General features: G+C 51.0%; 1 protein-coding gene across 1 annotated transcript; it reads left to right on the top strand.

The window, feature by feature from the left end:
• Positions 1-10,476: 10,476 nt before the first annotated feature.
• LOC132586981 (draxin-like) lies at positions 10,477-18,061 on the top strand. The gene is made up of 5 exons (XM_060259154.1): positions 10,477-10,929; positions 12,735-13,031; positions 15,370-15,453; positions 16,645-16,734; positions 17,195-18,061. The coding sequence occupies exons 1-5, from the start codon at positions 10,494-10,496 to the stop codon at positions 17,305-17,307; spliced, it is 1,020 nt and encodes a 339-aa protein (XP_060115137.1). The 5' UTR covers positions 10,477-10,493; the 3' UTR covers positions 17,308-18,061.
• Positions 18,062-22,387: the final 4,326 nt, after the last annotated feature.

Here is a 22,387-nt window from a genome sequence, read left to right as displayed (position 1 = left end):
TTGAAAGAAAGAGACGGGGGGAGAGGGGGCAAGCCATGTTCCCATTATAAGACTTATTTTTAACCCTCTGAGGGGAGGGGGCAGACTGGAGAAATGGCGCTCTTTTTCTTATCACTGCAGAATTCAGAGTTCTGGTAATAAAATAATAGATCTCGTTAGGATTGCCAGTTTCCTGGAGAAAGACAGGTCCAATCTCTTTAAGAAAGGCTCAATGGGATGTTACTTATCAGGTGATGGTGCTTACCTCCACACACCATGAAAAGTTTCAGCTGCCCAATTTACACACGTTCAGCCTCTATTGAAAGGGACAAGACACTTATCTCCAGATCTGTTGGCATTAACTGTGTTCCCTCTAAGCTGAGTTAGCGTGAGATTTTTAGCCTCCAGCTCACACATTTTTGACTTAGCTCAGGGAGGATGACCCCAGAGCACAATAATGTATGCAGGAGCTCACAACTTTCATGCCAGGAGCTCACAAAATAAAATTTTTGCTCACAGGACTCTGCAGCTTAGAGGGAACATTGGCTGGCAATCCCAGATTTAGTGAGTGAATTAGTTGCAGTCTTTTTTTTTTTGAAAGAAAGAAAGAGAGAGAGAAAGAGAGAGAGAGAGAAAGAGAGAAAGAGAGAAAGAGAGAAAGAAAGAAAGAAAGAAAGAAAGAAAGAAAGAAAGAAAGAAAGAAAGAAAGAAAGAAAGAAAGAAAGAAAGAAAGAAAGAAAGAAAGAAAGAAAGAAAGAAAGAAAGAAAGAAAGAAAGAAAGAAAGAAAGAAAGAAAGAAAGAAAGAAAGAAAGAAAGAAAGAATCAGTCCTCAGGCTATTTGCAAAGGTCCAAGTCACCTGCCTTTTCTGCTCCAGAGCTCTGGGTCTCACGTTCTGTGTTCTGGAAACGCCAGTGGGGAGATCAGTTCCCTTCACACCCTCCCTGCCTTTCTGTCACCTGCTCCTTTTGCTCTGGGAGAAAATGGACGGGAAGGTTTTGAATGAAATCAATTTGGGCATCAGCTCACTAATGGACTATTAACCGCTGGTAATTCATCAAAGGGGATTTATTTGACACGTCCAAACCCCTCCACCCCTCTGAGTTCCCCTTCATCACTGTACACATTTGGATGAGAATTGCTTTGCAGTTCAGTCACGTTTGCATCCTTTTCCCCAGCCAAAAGCGCGCTGATTCATCCAGCTGGTTTTTGTAAAAAAGCAAATATAATGCACCGCGAGGGATAACTTTGATGATCCAAAATGAATGGGGGTGGGGGGAAGCAAGAGGAAAATATTGGACCAAAATATTGGTTTCCCCAGTAGGAGTCTAATGCTCTCTAACCACTGCGTCACACTGCCTCTGTGTGCCCCTCTTAAGGTTTCTGCTTTGTTGTGTTTTTCACTGCTGCTAGCAAATCAGTCACAAAACCAGATCCTTGATGTAAGGTTTCCTTAATGATCAGAAGCCAACCTCCAGGTGGGGCCTGGAGATCTCCCGGAATTATGATTGATCTTGAGACAACAGAATTCAGTTCTCCTGGAGGAAAGATAAAGTCTAAGGTCCCTCCAGCCCCCAAATTTCCAGGCATTTCCCAACCCAGAGCTTCACCAGGGCCCCAAATTCAGGGCCGAAACATGGGAGAGGATGGAAATGGTGACACTTTTACTGGGTCCAGGGTGGGGTGGGGAGAAACTCCGCTTCTGGCCCAGTTTCCTGCTGTGGCCTATTGACAGCATCCCATAAATTTAAAAAAGACATTTTCTCTCCTTTGCAAATGCGAAAAGGCCTGTGTGGCAAATTTGTCCCAGGCCCAAAGAAAGGATGTTTGGGCCCGGCGCCTCTTTGTTGCCACTCTTTCTGTTTCAGGCGAGCAACGGTATTTAAACAAGTGCTGGGGCTCAGCGCTGCTGAAAGCCTGGCCTCCCGTCAGGGCCTACGCCCCTCGCTGCGTGGCTTCTCCGTACCCGTTCAATGGCGCTTGCAGAAGAGCCAGACGGGGACAAAACCAGGAATGCCCCCAGCCGTGCGCCTGGCGCTGTCCTCTCTTGCAACGCACTGATGAATGAGGGGCAGGTTGAAAGGGGAAGGGGCACGCTGGAAAGAATGGGGCCTGGGAATTTGGGGTGGGCTCCTTGTCTAAAAAGCTGGCACCAAAACCAGGTCAGCCTCCAATTTTAAAAACTGGCTTTACAATTCTGGTGAATGCCCAGGAAGCAGTAGGAGAAAATATCTTCTGGAGAAGGGAAGCTTTGAGGGACCCCTGAGGGGGTGTTTGCTAGCTGCAAGGTGGAGGGGGGGCATCTCTCCTGACTGTGGGAGGGGGTGTCTCTGGAAGGAGGCCTCCTTTCTGGCCACAGAGACCTGCCTGAGCATGCATGCCTCTCCCTAGAGCAACCGTTGGCCTCTGGGATTCAGGAAAGCAGATGGAGACTAGCCCAGCAGGGTAGAGAAACCTCCTGTGCCAGCACAATGCCACCTTCCCGCTTGCCCACCGGACGGCTGCTGGCATGGGCATCTTGGCCTGTGCCATGCGCTTCCGAGAGCCCCATACATCATCTGTGCCCCCCTGCCGGGCTCCTATTGACCGGCCTCCTTGGCACAGGGAGCTCAGCTGCATCGCCGGCCACCTCTGACACGTGCACGTCGACTTGTCCACGGCCACAATACCAGGCCTGTGAACTCCCAGGGCAAAGGCAGCCAGATTTCTCAGAGGGCAGGCCATGGGAGAGAGAGGGAGAGACAGAGGGAGCTCTCCCCTACACAGGCATGGCAACGGATGGGGAGCAGGAAGCTGCCCCCTCCCACTGGTTTCTTGGGCTGGCAGAAATATTCTTGATGGCGCGCCAGACGGAACAGCTTTGCTCTGCTCTGTTGTCGCTCTGCAAAATTACAAAGCAGGGGGTTATGTGATACTCTGAAATTATGACTTGAAGGAAGGGAGGGAGAAAGGAAGGCAGGCAGGGAGGGAGGGAGGGAGGGAGGGAGGAAGGAAGGAAGGAAGGAAGGAAGGAAAGAAGGAAGGAAGGAAGGAAGGAAGGAAGGAAGGAAGGAAGGAAGGAAGGAAGGAGATCATATGTTAAAATAGTTATAATCTGAAAGCAACTTGCTAAAGCCACAAGAGAAGCCAGGATATATAAAATATGACACAGTCTCTTTCACACACATGTTCACCTCCCCCTCCGAAGGGGCCAGCGTGGTACAGTTGTAAGATGCCAGACTAGGCTCTCAGAGTCGGATTCTAATCGCCCCTCTGTCCAGAAGCTCCCTTGGTGGCTCATGGAGGAAGGGCGGAATAAAAAGGCACCAGATAGCTTGAAAGAGCTCAGAATGGCTGACAAGATTCTCCATGAAGAAGGTGGCTGTCTGAAGTAGAAGAGGCAGAGAGGAGTCCGGTAGAACCTTCAGGACTAACAAGATTCCCTTTGTGTGCACTTTCAAGAGACAAAGCCATGGCAAAGGGCGCTTTGACTCTCAAATGCTTGTACCCCCAAAACCCTGTTGGTCTAAGATTCTAGACTGTCTTATCCTCACAACAGCCCTGTTTGAAGAAGAAGAAGATATCATGGATTTATATCCCGCCCTCGACTCTGAATCTCAGAGTCTCAGACTGGCTCACAATCTCCTTTCCCTTCCTCCCCCACAACAGACACCCTGTGAGGCGGGTGGGGCTGGAGAGGGCTCTCACAGCATCTGCCCTTTCAAGGACAACTCCTGCGAGAGCTATGGCTGCCCCAAGGCCATTCCAGCAGCTGAGAGTGGAGGAGCGGGGAATCAAACACGGTTCTCCCAGATAAGAGTCCATGCACTTAACCACTACACCAAACTGGCTCTCTCCAAACTGGCTCTCTTTGCTGTAGTGGTTAAGTGCGTGGACTCTTCTCTGGGAGAACCAGGTTTGATTCCCCACTCCTCCACTTGCAGCTGCTGGAATGGCCTTGGGGCAGCCCTAGTTGTTAAGTGCGTGGACTCTTCTCTGGGAGAACCAGGTTTGATTCCCCACTCCTCCACTTGCAGCTGCTGGAATGGCCTTGGGGCAGCCCTAGTGGTTAAGTGAACAGACTCTTATCTGGGAGAACCGGGTTTGGTTCCCCCCTTCTCCACTTGCACCTGCTGGAATGGCCTTGGGTTAGCCATAGCTATCGCAGGAGTTGTCCTTGAAAGGGCAGCTGCTGTGAGAGCCCTCTGAGCCCCACCCACCTCACAGGGTGGCTGTTGTCGGGGGAGAAGATCTAGGAGATTGTAAGCTGCTCTGAGTCTCTGATTCAGAGAGAAAGGCAAGGATAAATCTGCAGTCTTCTGAGGAATGTTAGTGGATGGGCCAAAGTGGCAGAGGAGGAGAAAGAAGAGGAGTTTGGATTTATATCCCAGCCTTCACTCAGAGCAGCTTATGGTTCCCTTCCTCTCCCCACAGCAGAAACCCTGTGACGTAAGTATGGCTGAGGAAGTTCTGAGAGAACGGGTCTTGAGAGAACCATGGGTCTCTCAGCTGGCTGCATGTGGAGGAGGTGTGGGGAATCAAACCCGGTTCTCCCAGATTAGAGTCCGCTGCTTTTAACCGCCACACCAAACTGGCTCTCTAAGGATCTGAATGCAGGCCTTCTTTGGCCTGGTCCGATGCGCTAAGCCAGGGGAGGCCAAATTTGCTTAACGTAAGAGCCACGCAGAATAAATGTCGGACATTTGAGAGCCGCAAGACACGAGCGTCAGATGTTTTGAGAGCCACGAGGAAGGAAGGCAAATAGATGGGGGTAGGAGAAGTGGAAAGAAAGCAACTTTAGCTTGAAATGCATTTTCCAAGCGTGTGTCTGGCTTGGCCGAGAAAGTGATTTAAAGAGAGAAATGCTTTTTCCCAGCATGGTGATGGAGCTTTGAGAGCTGCACAATGTATGTGAAAGAGTCACAATTTGTCCTGAGTCAGAATTTGATTAACCCTGTGTTTGAGAGCCACAGGACAGGAAGGGAGGCAGGCAGGCAAATAGATGGGGGGAGGGAGGTGGGAAGGAGAGGTGAAAAGAAAGCAACTTTAACTTTAAATGCTTTTAAAGTGACTTAAATAGACAAATGCCTTCTTCAAAACAGCTGGTAGGGTGACGGGCGACGTTCCCTCTAAGCTGCAGAGTCCTGCGAGCAAAAATTCTTCTTTGTGAGCTGCTGCCTTCAAAGCTGTGAGCTGTGAAAGAAATAGCATATAGGAGCCGGTGGGCTAGAAAATGTTGTTGTGGGCTAGCTGGGTGGGCCGGCTAGCCCCCCTCATTTGGTCCCACCCCAAGCCCTCACTTAATAATAATATTCTTTGTGAGCTGCTGCATGAATTATTGTGCTCTGGGGCCCTCCTTCCTGAGCTAAGGCAAAAAGGTGTGAGCGGGAGGCTCAGAATCTGTGAGCTAGCTCACGCTAACTCAGCTTAGAGGTGAAACTGGGGGGGGGGCGGCTCCCACAATTTGTGTGAAAGAGCCACATGCAGTTCCTGGGCTGCAGCTGCAGTTTGGCCACTCCTGACCTAAGTGGAGGCTTAGATCTCAAACAGGAGCCGTCGTAAACAGAAGAGACATGATTAGCCAGCAATAGAGTTAAAAAAGAATTTATCCTTGCAAGGGAGGGGGGTTTGGAAGAGGAACAAGGAGAAATCCAGTTCTCAAGAGAGACAAAATATTTCTTCGCTCAACAACAGCCCTCTCTTTCGGTGTGCTGGGGAACAGCGGCGATCTGATTCCCACCCTGCGTTGTTGTTTCTATTTTTGCACGTCTCTTTAAAAGAGGGGGGAAATCTTGGAATATTGAATGTTTGCTTTCAGCTTTACCTCCCCCCCCCCACTTGATGTCTGGGATGGGTGGGTCCCCCATGACTAGTAAGAAGGCCGGTTGCCAGCCTCCAGGTGGGGCCTGGAGATCCCCTGCTTTTACAACTGATCTCCAGTTGGCAGAGATCAGCTCTCCTGGAGATAGGGTTGCCGATCCCCAGGTGGGGGCAGGGGGTCTCCCGGTTTGGAGACCCTCCTCCCGCTTCAGGGTCGTCAGAAAGCGGGAGGAGGGGAGGAAAATGTCTGCGGGGAACTCTATTATTCCCTATGGAGATTTATTCCCATAGAAAATCATGGAGAATTGATCTGTGGGTATCTGGGGCTCTGGGGGGGCCCCCTGTTTTTTGGTGTAGAGGCACCAAATTTTCAGTATAGCATCTAGTGCCTCTCCCCAAAATACCCCCAAGTTTCAAAAAGATTGGACCAGAGGGTCCAATTCTACGAGCCCCAAAAGAAGGTGCCCCTATCCTTCATTATTTCCTATGGAAGGAAGGAATTGAAAAGATGTGCCGTCCCTTTAAATGTGATGGCCAGAACTCCCTTTGAACATATGAACATATGAAGCTGCCTTATACTGAATCAGACCCTCAATCCATCAAAGTCAGTATTGTCTACTCAGACTGGCAACGGCTCTCCAGGGTTTCCAACTGAGGTTTTTCACATCTATTTGCCTGGACCCTTTTTTGGAGATGCCAGGGATTGATGGAGTTCAATGATGCTTGTCACAGCCTTGATCTTGGCTCCACCCCTAATGTCTCCTGGCTCCACCCCCAAAGTCTCCTGGCTCCACCCCCAAAGTCCCCAGATATTCCTTGAATTGGACTTGGCAACCCAACCTGAAGAAAAGGGCTGCTTTGAAGGGTGGACCCCATAGCATTGTACTATACTGAGGCCCCTCCCTTTCCCAAACCCCGCCCCCTCCTGGCTCCACCCCCAAAGTCTCCAAGTATTTCCCAACCCCGACCTGGCAGCCTTAAAGGCTTCTGTTTTCACAAAGTGGATGTTCTCCCCTCAGATTTCCCAGAGAAGCCTAACACAGGCTGGAGGAGGAGGAGGAGGAGAAGAATTGCAGATTTATACCCCACCCTTCTCTCTGAATCAGAGACTCAGAGCGGCTTACAATCTCCTGTATCTTCTTCCCCCACGACAGACACCCTGTGAGGTGGGTGGGGCCGCGAGGGCTCTGCCAGGACTTGCCTGATCGCCTAGGAGCACTTCCAGGCAGGAAAACAATTTATAAATTAAAAATGCATTTGGTTCTTTTAAAAAAAAATCAGACTGCCAAATGTGCCACAAATAAATAGCATATAGGAGCCGGTGGGCTAGAAAATGTTGTTGTGGGCTAGCTGGGTGGGCCGGCTAGCACCCCTCATTGGTCCCACCCCCAGCCCCCACTTAATAATAATAAGGCGGCTCACACAGCATCACATAATATGCAAACGTTACAATAGTTAAAAAACAAACTGCTTACACAACATGTTACCACTCATTTATATATACTATTATCATACATCTAATTAAAACCATCACATTTAGTTCCATCAAATTAGTTTGGTGTGACTGTCTCGATGTTACCCATCTTACAAGTTTTCCGTGACGACGATACAATAGGTTCCACATTAAGAAAAAGCCAGCTGAAAGCGGGTTGTCTTGCAGGCCCTGCGGAATTGGGCAAGGCTCCGCAGGGCTCGCACCTCCTCTGGCAATTGGTTCCACCAGTGGGGAGCTGTGATCGAGAAGGCCCTTTCCCTTGTAGCTTTCAGTTTGGCCTCCTTCGGCCCAGGAATTGCCAATAGATTTTGCTAACCAGATCTAAGTACCCTCTGGGGAACACATGGGGAACGACGGTCCCTAAGGTAGGCATATAGGGCTTTAAAGTACCCTCAGCCATATAGGGCTTTAAAGGTAATGACCAGCACCTTGTAATGAATCCGGTACACAATTGGCAACCAGGGCAGTTCCCGCAGCCACGGCTGTATAGGCTCCCACATAGGGAGCCCCAATACCAGCCTGGCTGCCGCGTTCTGCACTAGCTGCAGTTTCCGGGTTTGGCACAGGGGCAGCCCCATGTAGAGGGCATTACAGTAGTCCAACCTCGAGGTGACCGTTGCATGGATCATTATTGCCAGGTCGTCGCGCTCCAGGAAGGGGGCTAACTGCCTCGCCCGCCTAAGATGAAAAAAGGCGGATTTAGCAGTGGCTGCTATCTGGGCCTCCATTGACAAGGCAGGCTCCAGCAGCACCCCCAAGCTCTTGACCCTGCGCGCCATTTCCAATGGCGCACCGTCAAAAGCTGGTAGGGGGATTTCCCTTCCCAGGCTGCCACGGCTCAGGCAAAGGACCTCTGTTTCTTTGCCTGAGCCGGGTTCAACTTCAACTGAGCCGGGTTCAACTTCAACCTACTCAGCCTGAGCCATCCTGCCACAGCTTGCGACGCCAGGTCCAAATTTCCCACTTCCTCCTTCATTGCAAGGCTTTCGCTACAAGCCAGCCTGCTGTGAGCTGCAGACTGGAGACGGGGCCAAGCAAACCTGGCACAGATGACGCCCACAACAGCTGGCGAGCGACGCCACACTGGTGGGCCGAGGGGGTACTCAGCTGGAGCAGGTCAAGGATCAGAGACACCATGCAGGCTGATTAATGAGCATCATTTGCACATGAAACCTCAGCCTCCTCTCTCACCCTGGTGGGCTTTGCACAGGACTTCTGGATGCTGGAATGAAAGGACGGGATGGAAGGGGAGGGGAGGGGGCGTTCTCCACCCTCCCAGGGCAATGGGGGCCTGTTGAGATCAGCTGGGTTGCTTATGACAGAGCCAGTTTGGTGTAGTGGGGAAGTGCATGGACTCTTATCTGGGAGAACCGGGTTTGATTCCCCACTCCTCCACTTGCAGCTGCTGGAATGGCCTTGGGTCAGCCATAGCTCTCACACAGGAGTTGTCCTTGAAAGGACAGCTGCTGTGAGAGCCCTCTCAGCTCCACCCACCTCACAGGGTGTCTGTTGTGGGGGGAGAAGTTATAGGAAATTATAAGCCACTCTGAGTCTCTGATTCAGAGAGAAGGGCAGGGTATAAATCTGCACTCTTCTTCTGAAACTATTTGCCTGTTTCCTGGAGGGCAATGAGAATAGCACTTCCGGGGCCTTTACTGTTGCTAAAAGATTGGTAAGAGAAATGCCCACATGCCAGAATGCAGCAGATCGTGGCCTTTGCAAGATATGGACAACACATTGCACATGGACTGATTTCTAAATACTTGGGAATTTTTGACAGATGTCAGGACCATTGTTGTTATTTTTTTATTTATTTTCTGTTTGGGGGTTCAATTAAAAAGAAAAGAAATGTAATTAAAAAAAAAAGATCGGCTGGAAATTTAGCATCTTCTCCATTAGCCAATTTCTTGCTGACTGCAGTTTTCCTTCCCTGGGTTTTGCCACCATAAAAAAACACAATTAAATTTTTAAAAAATTTAAAACATGCTTAAAATGTTAGCACTTGTTGGTCTTAAAGGTGCTTGCTTTGTACCTCTCCCATGGGATCCAGGGAGCTGGGCAAAGGAAGCACTGGCTCTTTCTTTAGGGGGCCAGAAAGGGGAGGAGCTTCAGCCAATAGAAGGAAGAGAGGCTTGACTCAGTTGCACTGTTCTGCATTTGAGTAGCCTGGTAAAGCAAGCTCTGCCTTCCCCCCCCCCTTCCTCCCCAAGGGAGGAGCTTCAGCCAATGGAGAAAATAGAGTTTTTGCTCTGTAGCTCCTGTATGATTGAGCAAGCTGTGATGCAGAAGGAAGCAAGAGAGAGGGAGAAGGAAGCAGAGGACAACCAGTTGCTCGGGGCGGGGGGGGGGAGGCTGATGGAGTCCTCCAGGGGCCTGATTCAGCCCCTGAGCCACATGTTTGACACCCAGGGTCTAGGAGAAATGGAAGTCCTAGAGTGACATCACATCTCTGCTGAGCTCCCTTAACTCCATCTTCCTCAGGCTCCACCCCCAAATCGCCAGGAATTTCTCAGCCTACAGTTGGCAACGCTAGTGCTTCCCAAGTGGAAACTACTGCTGTTCACGGATTTGGGTGCGTCTCTTGCGCAGAGTGGTAAAGCTGCAGTACTGCAGTCCGAGCTCTCTGCTCATGACCTGAGTTCGATTCCCGGCGGAAGCTGGGTTTTCAGGTAGCCGACTTGAGGTTAACTCAGCCTTCTATCCTTCCGAGGTCGGTAAAAGAAGTCCCCAGCTTGCTGGGGCGGGGGGGGCGGGAAGTGTAGATGACTGGGGAAGGCCATGGCAAACCACCCTGTAAAAAGTCTGCCGTGAAAACCTTGTGAAAGCAATGTCACCCCAGAGTCGGAAACGACTGGTGCTTGCACAGGGGACCTTTCCTTTTCCTATACTCTAAGAGTCCCGTGGTGCAGAGTGGTAAAGCTGCAGTACTGCAGTTAAACTCTCTACTCACAACCTGAGTTCGATCCCAGCGGAAGCTGGGTTCAAGTAGCCGGCTCGAGGTTGACTTAGCCTTCCATCCTTCTGAGGTTGGTAAAACGAGCCCCCAGCTTGCTGGGGAGAAAGTGCAGAGGACTGGGGAAGGCAATGGCAAACCACCCCATAAAAAGTCTGCCGTGAAAACGTTGTGAAAGCAGCGTCACCCCAGAGTCGGAAACGACTGGTGCTTGCACAGGGGACCTTTCCTTTCCTTTCCTTGCAGGTAAGGCCCGGATTTCAGGAAGATGGCCCCTTCCCCTGCCTTTTCGGCCCCCATGTTTGTCTTCTGCCTGCTGACTCTCAGCCCCACGGACTCCCTCGAGCCGGCCCCTGTGGTCTCCAGACTCCCAGAGGTCACCAACAGCTTCCAGAACCAGGATCCGTGGGCCTCTCAGCCACGAGCCATGACCCATCACCACAGACACAGCCTCCTGAGGCAGGAGTGGGCCCACCGGGGGATGCCGGTCCAGGCCAGAGTCTCCGGGGAGGCCAGCATGCGGCACGCAGGCACGTCTGGAACGATGGAGCGGCCCGCCAGCCTCCGGCAGAAGGACATTTTCTTGGGCTTCACCTTTCCATATCCGGAGCAGGAGAACCACTCCCCAGGGTTGGAAAGAGGGAAGAAGCACAACCGGGAGCTCCGAAGACACAGCCGCAGGGACCGGCTGAAGCAGCACCGAGGTACTGGGAACCTGTGTAGGGTGGCTGGGTCCAGTTCAAGAAATATCTGGGGATTTTGGGGGTGGAGCCTGGAGACTTTGGGGGTGGAGTCAGGAGACGTTGGGGGTGGAGCCAGGAGCAAGGTTGTGAAAAACATAATTGAACTGCAAAGGGAGTTCTAGCCATCGCATTGAAAGGGACGGCACACTTTTTAAATGCCTTCCCTCCATTGGAAATAATGAAGGATGGGGGCACCTCCTTTGGGGGCTGATCGAATTGGACCCCCTGGTCCAATCTTTTTGAAACTTGGAGGTGTTTTGAGGAGAGGCACCGGATGCTATGCTGAAAATTTGGTGCCCCTACCTCAAAAAACAGGCCCCCCCAGATACCCACAGATCAGTTCTCCATTATACCTTATGGGAATCGGTCTCCATAGGGCAGGAGATCTCCATAACTCATTTGTTATGAGAGCCAGATCTGACATAAATGAGACCTTGTCAGGCCAGGCCATGTGTGTACTTATTTAAGATTAGGTAGCAGAGATGTAAGCTTTATAAAGGACACAGACAAACATAAAACATGCTTAAAACCTTAGCACTAGTTGGCCTTAAAAGTGCTTTCTTTGTATTTCTCCCATGGGATCCAGAGAACTGGGCAAAGGAAGCTCTGGCTCTTTCTGTCTTTCCCCAGGGGACCAGGAGCCTCAGCCAATAGAGGGAAGAGAGGCTTGGCTCAGTAGCTCTGCTGCACGATTGAGAGAGCCTGGCAAAGCAAGCTCTCCCTCCTCCCCTTCCTCCCCAAGGAAGGAGCCTCAGCCAATGGAAAAAATAGAGGCTTTGCTCTGTAGCCCCTGTGCAGTTGAGCAAGCCAGGCAAAGCAAGCTGTGATGCAGAAGGAAGCAAGAGAGAGGGAGAAGAAAGCCGATGACAGCCAGTTGCTTGGGGACCTGATAGGAGCCCTCTGGGGGCCTGATTCAGCCCCCGGGCCGCATGTTTGACATCCCTGCCATAGGGAATAATGGAGTGCCCAGCACACATCCCGCCCCCCCGGCTTTCTGATGACCCTGAAGCGGGGGGAGGGTATCTAAACTGGAGGATCCCCTGCTCCCACCTGGGGATTGGCAACCCTAAACCTGGGTGGTGTGGGGTAGGGTGGGGAACAGTGCAGAGAGCCTGTAGCTTGCTTGGCTGTTTGTGGTAGTGTTGCCAGCTCTGGGTTGGGAAATTTCTGGAGATTTGGGGGTGACGCCTGAGGGGAAAAGGGTTTGGGGAGAGGAGAGGAGAGACCGTAGTGAGGTATGATGCTGTTGCACCTCTTTTCCAAAGACGCCCTCTTATCCAGGGGAACTGGAGATCCGTTATAATTCTGGGAGACCTCCAGACCCCACCTGGGGGTTGGTAAGCCTAGTGGCCAAGCCACCCAGGTCTCAGCTCCAGAGATAACTCGAACTCAAGGGCACCCAAGGAAGTTGGCAGATTGTAAATTCAGGACAGCCAAAAGAAAGCAGGTTTTCGAACACCATGTCGTTAAGTTGTGGGACTCTCTGCCACTGGACATGGCGCTGGTCACTCACTCATCTGGCGTTAAAAGATGATTAGACAAATCCATAGAGGACAGGAGAGAAGTTCCAACTGTTGTTGTTTGCCGTGGTACCTAAACGGAACCTCCGTGTGTAGGAGCAGTGTATCTTTGAATATCAGTTACTGGGGGGGTGGGGCTTGGTGCCCCATTTGTGGGTCTTCAGGGTGCATCTGTATGAAACAGGCTGCTGAACTAGATGCAGCGTGGGTCTGACCCAGCTAGAGGTCTGATCTTCTGTCTTGCAGGCAAAGGTCCTGATCGGGGCCCAAGCGCGCTGTATAAAAAGCCTGAAAACTTTGAGGAGCAATTTCAGGCACTCCAGACGGAAGGTTCCTCTGCAGGATTGGTGCCCACCTCCCTTCTCAGCTCCACGTCAAATACTTCAACCGAGAAGCCCCCCGCTCCCCAAGCTACGTCCCCCCGTCCTCGGGTCCGTGCCAGGCAAGAGGGGGACGTGATGCCCACCCTGGACATGACTCTCTTCGACTGGACGGATTACGAAGACCTCCGGCCAGATATGTGGCCCTTGTCCCAGAAGAAAGGTACCACCAGCTGTGGCAATACATCTTGTAACAAAACAATCCCAGAGGAGGAGACTCCATGGGGTGCCCAAAAACATTTCTAGAGTCTGGTTTACTTATAGAGGAGCTGCTGCTCAGTGACAGAGCATCAGCTTTGCGCGCAGAAGGTCCCAGGTTCAATCCCCGGCACCTCCAGTTGAAAGGCTCAGGTAGTAGGTGTTGTGAAAGAAGAAGAAGAAGATATTGGATTTATATCCCGCCCTCCACTCTGAATCTCGGAGTCTCAGAGCAGTTCACAATCTCCTTTGTGAGAGCCAGTTTGGAGGCAGTTTGGTGTAGTGGTTAAGTGTGCGTACTCTTATCTGGGAGAACTCGAGGAGTCAAGGGACTAGAGGCTTGCCTCTCTTATGTTAAAAGCAATCCATAGATGCATAGAAAGCAAGAATGTCAGGATATTCTCTGGCATGCCCATTTTCTATTGGCTGGTATATCTGCTTGTTTGTTCGTCTGGAGCAGGTGTGGCCAAACTGGATCAGCTCTCTCACACATGTGGCTCTCTCACACATACTGTGTGGCTCTAGAAGCCCCCACCACCCCATTGGCTGACTTGGAGAAGATGTTTGTCTCTTTAAATCACTTCTGCTGCCAGTCTGGTGTAGTGGTTAAGTGCGTGGACTCTTATCTGGGAGAACCAGGTTTGATTCCCCACTCCTCCCCTTGCAGCTGCTGGAATGGCCTTGGGGCAGCCATAGTGGTTAAGTGAGCAGATTCTTATCTGGGAGAACTGGGTTTGATTCCCCACTCCTCTACATGCACCTGCTGGAATGGCCTTGGGGCAGCCATAGTGGTTATTATCTGGGAGAACCGGGTTTGATTCCCCACTCCTCCACTTACAGCTGCTGGAATGGCCTTGGGTCAGCCCTAGTGGTGAAGTGCGAGGACTCTTATCTGGGAAAACTGGGTTTGATTCCCCACTCCTCCCCTTGCAGCTGCTGGAATGGCCTTGAGTCAGCCATAGTGGTGAAATGAGAGGACTGTTATCTGGGAGAACCGGGTTTGATTCCGCACTCATCCACTTGCAGCTGCTGGAATGGCCTTGGGTCAGCCATAGTGGTGAAGTGCAAGGACTCTTATCTGGGAGAACTGGGTTTGATTCCCCACTCCTCCCTTGCAGCTGCTGGAATGGCCTTGGGTCAGCCATAGTGGTTAAGTGAGCAGATTCTTATCTGGGAGAACTGGGTTTGATTCCCCACTCCTCTACATGCACCTGCTGGAATGGCCTTGGGGCAGCCATAGTGGTTATTATCTGGGAGAACCGGGTTTGATTCCCCACTCCTCCACTTACAGCTGCTGGAATGGCCTTGGGTCAGCCCTAGTGGTGAAGTGCGAGGACTCTTATCTGGGAGAACTGGGTTTGATTCCCCACTCCTCCCCTTGCAGCTGCTGGAATGGCCTTGAGTCAGCCATAGTGGTGAAATGAGAGGACTGTTATCTGGGAGAACCGGGTTTGATTCCGCACTCATCCACTTGCAGCTGCTGGAATGGCCTTGGGTCAGCCATAGTGGTGAAGTGCAAGGACTCTTATCTGGGAGAACTGGGTTTGATTCCCCACTCCTCCCTTGCAGCTGCTGGAATGGCCTTGGGTCAGCCATAGTGGTGAAGTGAGCGGACTCTTATCTGGAAGAACCTGGTTTGATTCCCCACTCCTCCACTTGCACCTGCTGGAATGGCCTTGCGTCAGCCATAGTGGTGAAATGAGCAGACTCTTATCTGGGAGAACCGGGTTTGATTCCCCCCTTCTCCTCTTGCAGCTGCTGGCATGGCCTTGGGTCAGCCATAGCTCTGGCAGAAGTTGTCCTTGAAAGGGCAGCTGCTGTGAGAGCCCTCTCCAGCCCCACCCACCTCACAGGGTGTCTGTTGTGGGGGAGGAAGGGAAAGGAGATTGTGAGCCGCTCTGAGACTCTTCGGAGTGGAGGGCGGGATATAAACCCAATATCTTCTTCTTCTCCACACCAAGCCAGCTGGCAGCTTGGAGAATGCATTTAAAGTTGCTTTGTTTCTACCTTTCTCTCCCCATCTATTTGCCTTCCTTCCTTCCTTCCTTCCTTCCTTCCTTCCTTCCTTCCTTCCTTCCTTCCTTCCTTCCTTCCTTCCTTCCTTCCTTCCTTCCTCTCTTGAAGCTCTCAAGCATCTGATGTTCATGTCTTGCAGTTCTCCAACACCTGATTTTTATTCTATGTGGCTCTTTTGTTGAGCAAGTCTGGCCATCCCTGCAGAATCTGCTTTTAATTTTCCATCCTCTCTTCTCTGTGTGTCTTCCCCTCCTCTCCTCCTCCTCCTCCTTCCTTCTCCTCCCCAGAGAAACAGCGGAGTCAGGCTGGTGGGAATGAAACCACCCCCACTGAAGGGGAGCCCTGCGACCATCATCTCGACTGCCTCCCAGGTGGGCCTCAGTTGTCATGAGGACTAGCACCCGCAGGAGAGGGGTATGCAAGGGCATATGGGGGTGCTCCAGGTGGCGACAAACAAGGGGAAAAAACACAATGAGGTTGAGTTCCTGGAGATAACCGTGCAATGAAAATTACGGTATTTCTACTTAGATAACTGCTCAAAATACTATTATTTCAGATCGCATACAACACAGTACATTCAGCTGGTTATTAACATTCATAACATGAATGAGTTGCAATTATAGCAGCATGCATGTACACTTTGTGAACCGCTTTGAGTCCAAGAGTCCACTAAACAAGATGGAATGAATCTTCAGAACAGTAAATACTCAAAACAGTGCTGGTAATTCCTTCAGTAATGCAAGAGTTATGGCAGAGATAAAGCGACACACAGCCTAGGAAAATCTCGGCGTGTTTCGGTCACATCCTTCGTCCGACACAGTTGTTTGCTTAGTATCTGGAACTGATGCTCAATGAAATACATACACGATAGTCAGTGGTCAATTTCTACTGAATGAAATACAGTGCTCAATGAAATACATGCACAGTAGTCAAAGGTCAGTTTCTACTGCGTATGTATTTGAGCCTGAAGCAATAGATGCACAGAAGCAAGCCATGAAACAGGACAAGGTGGTAAAGTCGAAGCAGCCAAAAGAAAAATGAAATAAAATGTCAGTGAAAAGTTTGGATGAACAGAAATCCTTTGGACTGCCCCCCCCCCCCCCAGATTCCAGACAAGCCTCATAGGAGAGGGTTTTATAAAGTATTTAAAGTAATAATAATAAATAAAGTTGGGGGGGCCACCACTGAGAAAACCTTGCCTCTAGCCCCTACCCGCCTTGCCTCTGTGGGTGGCATGCCTTGTGAGGAAGATCTTAATTCAAAGTGCTGGACAGATTAACCCACAAACACTTCGGATGGGGGGGGGGGGATACAGCAAGGCCATGGGGAAGCCAGTGCGGTGTGGGGGTTAGAGTGCTGAACCTGGAGATGCAGATGTGAACCCCCAGTTTGCCATGGATGTTAGGTGGGTGACCCTGGCCCAGTCATGTGCTCTCACCCTAGCCTACCTCGCAAGGTTGTTCTGTGGGGAGTGCTGTGGGTCCCTCTTGTGGGAGAAAAGTAGGGACGCATGAAGTAAAGACATTACTAAAGTTGGGTCCCGATTCTTCTCGACTTGGCAGGCTGCTGCTGCGACTTGAGGGAGCATCTCTGCAAGCCCCACAACCGTGGCCTGAACAACAAATGTTATGACGATTGCATGTGCGCAGAAGGTGAGAGAGTGTGACCTCTTTCCAGTGGGACAAAGACCGAGGCTGTCCTCTTCCTGGGGTCGCTTGAACTGTGGGAATGGTCTGCCCAGGCCAGGCTTGATGATTCTAAGGGAGGGTTAGAACCACCAAGAGAGATGAGTTAGGTGACCACCTAGGGCGCCAGACCATCTGAAGGGCCTTCATTCAGCAACGAGACACACAGAAGGAGTTAACAGCTCAGTGGTTGGGTGATAGCCCAGGGGTTCCAGAAGGTATTCCAGGGGACTGCTCAGCATACAATAGAGCAGAACGTGGTTGGCAAGTATACACCTCTGGGCCAAAATTCTGGCCTCTGGAAGGCTGCGGCTGGCCCTTCAAGAAAATTTTGTCCTTAGTAAGGAAAGCTCTCAAGGTAGAATCTGCCATGTCCTAGAATGCTTTTCTCGCCTACCTCCCTCCCCCATTCTCTCTGCCCCTTCAGGTCTGCGCTGCTATGCCAAATTCCACCGCAACCGGAGGGTGACCAGGCGAAAAGGCCGCTGTGTGGAGCCAGAGTACACCGATGGAGATCAAGGATCATTTATTAATGTCTAGAGAGATGCTGGGAAGCTTTTCTTGGCTGGAGGAGTTAATTTATAATTAGTGGTGGGGTTGGGAATGGAAGGGCAACCGGACGGCTTTGATGCTGCTGGCTGAACCGTGACCAAAAGCAGTGGTGAATCTAACACAGTTTCCCTGGAACTTCTGCTAGTTAAATCTCATCTGCCCATACACACACAATAAAAGTCGGAGGCAGTTTTCTCTCTGACATCAGAGAGAGCTGGCTTCTATTATATGAATAAATGTTACCCATTGCCTGCTGCATCTCTGTATGAGTCTCTGCTCTAGGTGCATTTCCTTTGTAGAGTCATTCTACTGTATCAGACATGACTGAATTCCATACACATACCCAGGGACAGGGCAGAGTTTACCTGATGGAGGCTGATGGGGAGAGGCTAGACCAGTGATGCATCCAGAGACATAACAGGCAATTCTCTTATGGCATACCAGTACGGTTTGGCACACAGTTTAGGAACCTCTGAGCCAGTGTTCGCACTTGTAGCCAAATTCTGTGAGTTACTGCACTGAGGTTTTCACTCAGGTATGTTGGGGCGTGCAGGTTAGTACGTGGGATAAAGATGTGCAGGTGCAAGGACCCAATCCAAGCCAGCATTAGTGGAGTTGCACCAATGGATCTCTGTACTGGGCTGTAGGAGCAGAACCCAGACAGAACATGAAGGGACATCTTGGTCGCTCAGGTGACATGCAAAAAAATAATTAAATTCTATATCCTGAATTGGTTATGTAATAGGCCACAAATTCTTCCTCATTTTACTTATTTTGAATTAATTAATCTTATTGTTAATTGGGGGTGGAGTGGGGAGGGGGGAGAAGCCACACAAAACACTTGAGCTCCATCCCTTGAAGTCTTGTCCTGCCCCTCATTGGCAAGCTTTTCTCTACTGGGTTTCATGAGGACTAGAAACTTGAGATTCTACAGATCCTGAATGACGCGTCAAGCACAGGATGTTTCGCTTCTAAGTGGCCAGGGGTTGCCCCCGGCTTCCTTCCTTTCTCTCCTTCAGGGAATTTTCTGTGTCAGAATCCAAGAGCTTCTCTGCCAGGATACAGCTGCAAAGTTGTTCAGTTACCCCTTCTGCTTCCGATTTTTTAATTGTTATTTTTGGGAGATTAGAGGGCGGGGGTTCATTTTCTAGGCAAAAAGGGGGGAAAAGGGGCTGGTAATGGGAGAATTTAGTCAATGCCGTGACGTGGTTGCATGTTTTATATTTGGATGAGCTGTAAATAAAGATAGAGTTATCCTTCTCAAGGCCCGTCTCCCAACCTCTTTTCCCTCCCCCCAACAGAGGGGCGACGGGAGGGATTCGGCATTTCTTTAAAATGTTCAAACGATGCCTGAGACCCAGCAAGACTCAAGTCCACTTGGACCAACAAGAGACCAGCAAGACTTCCAGGGCAGAAGCTTCTGCCACAGCAGGTGGTGGTGGCCACAAGCACAGACAGCTTCAAGAGGAGATTGAATAAACATCTGGAGCAGAGGTCCATCATTAGTTTACTAGCAGCAGGAACAATTGGTCACAGTGTATTGTTGGAACTCTCTGTCTGGGGCAGGGATGCTCTGTATTCTTGGTGCTTGGGGGGGCACAGTGGGAAGGCTTCTAGGGTTCTGGCTCCACTGGTGGACCTCCTGATGGCACCTGGGTTTTTTACTCACTGTGTGACACAGAGTGCTGGGCTACATGGGCCATTGGCTTGATCCATCATGACTTCTCTTATGTTCTCTGTATTCTTGGTGCTTGTGGAGGGGCAACAGTGGGAGGGCTTCTAGTGTCCTGCCCCACTGATGGACCTCCTGATGGTGCTTGGTTTTTTTGGCCACTGTGTGACACAGAGTGCTGGACTGGATGGGCCACTGGCCTGATCCAACATGGCTTCTCTTATGTTCTTATGTGACACAGTGTTGGACTGGATGGGCCACTGGCCTGATCCAACATGGCTTCTCTTATGTTCTTATGTGACACAGAGTGCTGGACTGGAGGGGCCACTGGCCTGAGCCAACATGGTTTCTCTTATGTTCTTCTGTGACACAGAGTGTTGGACTGGATGGGCCATTGGCCTGATCTAACATGGCTTCTCTTATGTTCTTCTGTGACACAGTGTTGGACTGGATGGGCCATTGGCCTGATCCAACATGGTTTCTCTTATGTGACACAGAGTGTTGGACTAGAGGGGCCATTGGCCTGATCCAACAGGGCTTCTCTTATGTTCTTATGTGACACAGAGTGTTGGACTGGATGGGCCATTGGCCTGATCCAACATGGCTTCTCTTATGTTCTTATGTGACACAGAGTGTTGGACTGGAGGGGCCATTGGCCTGATCCAACATGGCTCCTCTTATGTTCTTCTGTGACACAGAGTGTTGGACTGGAGGGGCCACTGGCCTGATCCAACATGGCTCCTCTTATGTTCTTCTGTGACACAGAGTGTTGGACTAGAGGGGCCATTGGCCTGATCCAACAGGGCTTCTCTTATGTTCTTATGTGACACAGAGTGTTGGACTGGATGGGCCATTGGCCTGATCCAACATGGCTTCTCTTATGTTCTTATGTGACACAGAGTGTTGGACTGGAGGGGCCATTGGCCTGATCCAACATGGCTCCTCTTATGTTCTTCTGTGACACAGAGTGTTGGACTGGAGGGGCCACTGGCCTGATCCAACAGGGCTCCTCTTATGTTCTTCTGTGACACAGAGTGTTGGACTGGATGGGCCATTGGCCTGATCCAACATGGCTTCTCTTATGTTCTTATGTGACACAGAGTGTTGGACTGGAGGGGCCATTGGCCTGATTCAACATGGCTCCTCTTATGTTCTTCTGTGACACAGAGTGTTGGACTGGAGGGGCCACTGGCCTGATCCAACAGGGCTCCTCTTATGTTCTTCTGTGACACAGAGTGTTGGACTGGATGGGCCATTGGCCTGATCCAACATGGCCTCTCTTATGTTCTTAAGGATCAAATATCCCTTCATCAGATAGAAGTAACTTTACACCCTGAAAATTTTGCTGGTCTTTTAAGGTGCTCCTGGACTCAAAACTTGCTCTTTTGCTGCAGACCAAGATGGCTTTCCACCTGGAACTGTCTACGCCTCAGTCTCCTTATTCCTCTCAGTTGGTCTGTGCCCTCTGCTCAGGCCCGTAGCCACAGTGGGGCATGTGGGGGGCACTACCCCCAGTTCCAGGTGGGGCCCCTGAACCCGGAGCCAGGAGAGCTGAGCAGGGCGCAGTGCAGTGCAGCAGCAAAAGCAGCAATTGGAGAGGAGGGAGGTGGAGGAAGCCCTGTGGGACGGGCGGGGGGGGGGGGGGGGAGGGCTGCGAAGTGCCCGGGTGGGGGAGAGGGAGACGGAAGGAAGGAGGGAAACCCTCCTGCTTGCACACAAGGCGCAGTCCCTTCTTGACTCCAAAGTTTCAGCGTTGGCCGCCTCAACTTGGCCACTTGCAGAGCCTCCAACTCCCCCCCCCCGCAGAAAGCTTCTGAGGAGCAGCAAAGCCCCGCAGTGGGTGGGAAAGGATGACCCTCCACTTTTTAAAAAGATCCCTGACTTTGGCCCTGTCCCCCCCCCCCCTCCAAGTGCCAGCAAGAAGCCCCTTCGCAGGGTTAGAGCATCAGACTAGAACTTGGGAGGACCAGGTGACCTTTTGCCTGTCACAGTCTCTCAGCCTGACCTGCCCTCAACAAGGAGGTGGTTGTTGTGAAGAGGAGGCAATGTTATGAAAAACACTTTTGAATCCCCAACCAGGGAGAAAAGCCGGGTGACAGCTATAACACCTTGATGTGACTTTTTTGCTTAGCTGAAACTGACTTCCCCTCCCCGCTCCACAACAGAATGTCCTTCCTCGTCCCATTTGCTGATCGGGGCAGCAAGAAATCTGTTTCAAAACTCACTGCGGACATTGTAACTTCTACTTCTGTGGTGGCTGGAACAGAATCATGGTGGCTGGAACAGAATCAAAAACAAAAACAAAGAAGATAGATATACGCACAAGTACACAAATCACATTAGTGAACAAACGAACAAACAAACCTTTGAGACCAACAACGTTTTATGACTCCTGCTTTGTTCTGCTGCTTCAGACAAACACGGCCACCCACCTGGATCACACTAGTAAACGAGACTAATCCAGTGTTCAGTCTACGTCCTGGATAGCGAAATAATCCCGGCGGCTTCTGGCCCAGGGAAAGCCAACTAGGATAATTTCTCACAAGCACCAGATTTTGGAAACTGATTGCAATGATTTGCAAACTGCATTGATTTGAGGAAGGGCATCTCAGGTCTTGGGGGGGGGAGGGCATGGTTTGTGCTTTCTCACCAGCCAAAGGATTCTCCACCCAGTGGGCAGAATTCACACCTGCCCTGAAAGACCCCATCTTTTGCCATTGTGAGTGCTGCACAGGTGAAAACCAGAAAGGTGTCTATGCATTTGTGCAAAGCCACCAACAGGCAGATTCGCATATGCATGTGCAAAGCAAGCCGCTTCAAGGCTGTTTTCAGCGGGCTGGAACCAGGTGTCTGAGTGGCAGGAAAGCAGGTTGCTTTCAACCATCTTGCGCTTTGCGCTGGAGGCCTGATTTCAGCCTGGGTCACACGCAGGCAGTCACAAAGGGCTGCCAGGGGTGAGGAGATGCTGGAGATCTGCCTGCCACCCCCTCCTAAAGTTCCCCGGCCGCTTATCTCTTCTGCAGGGCTCCGCGTGCCCCGTTATCTGGCCTGCAGCCCCAAACAGCATGGGAAGCTGTGCCCAGCCGGTTAAGCCACCCAGCACAGAACAACACTGTAGCTGGTTGCCTGCCGATTAAAACATCTCTCTGGCCTTGGGTGGAAAAAAAGAGGGCAGTGGGGGGGCCCCTCTGAACTGGTGCCAGGGTTTCATCCCAAGAATGGTTTGCAAGGCCAGCTGGCAACCCTGGGGCCTAGTGAAGGAACTGCCTTTTCAGAATGCATGTGCAGAGGACATTTCCCTTACAACAAGCAAGGGTTTGGAGGGCAGCCGCAGCAGATGGCCGGATGGATCGCTAAGCAGCCCCCGGGGATCTCTTCTTACTTAAATCCTGAGCC

Source organism: Heteronotia binoei, chromosome 18 (genome assembly GCF_032191835.1).
Source record: "Heteronotia binoei isolate CCM8104 ecotype False Entrance Well chromosome 18, APGP_CSIRO_Hbin_v1, whole genome shotgun sequence".
In the NCBI taxonomy this organism is placed as follows: domain Eukaryota; kingdom Metazoa; phylum Chordata; class Lepidosauria; order Squamata; family Gekkonidae; genus Heteronotia; species Heteronotia binoei.
The sequence above is the reverse complement of the archived record's forward strand: the minus strand, read 5'-3'. Positions and strand labels throughout refer to the sequence as shown.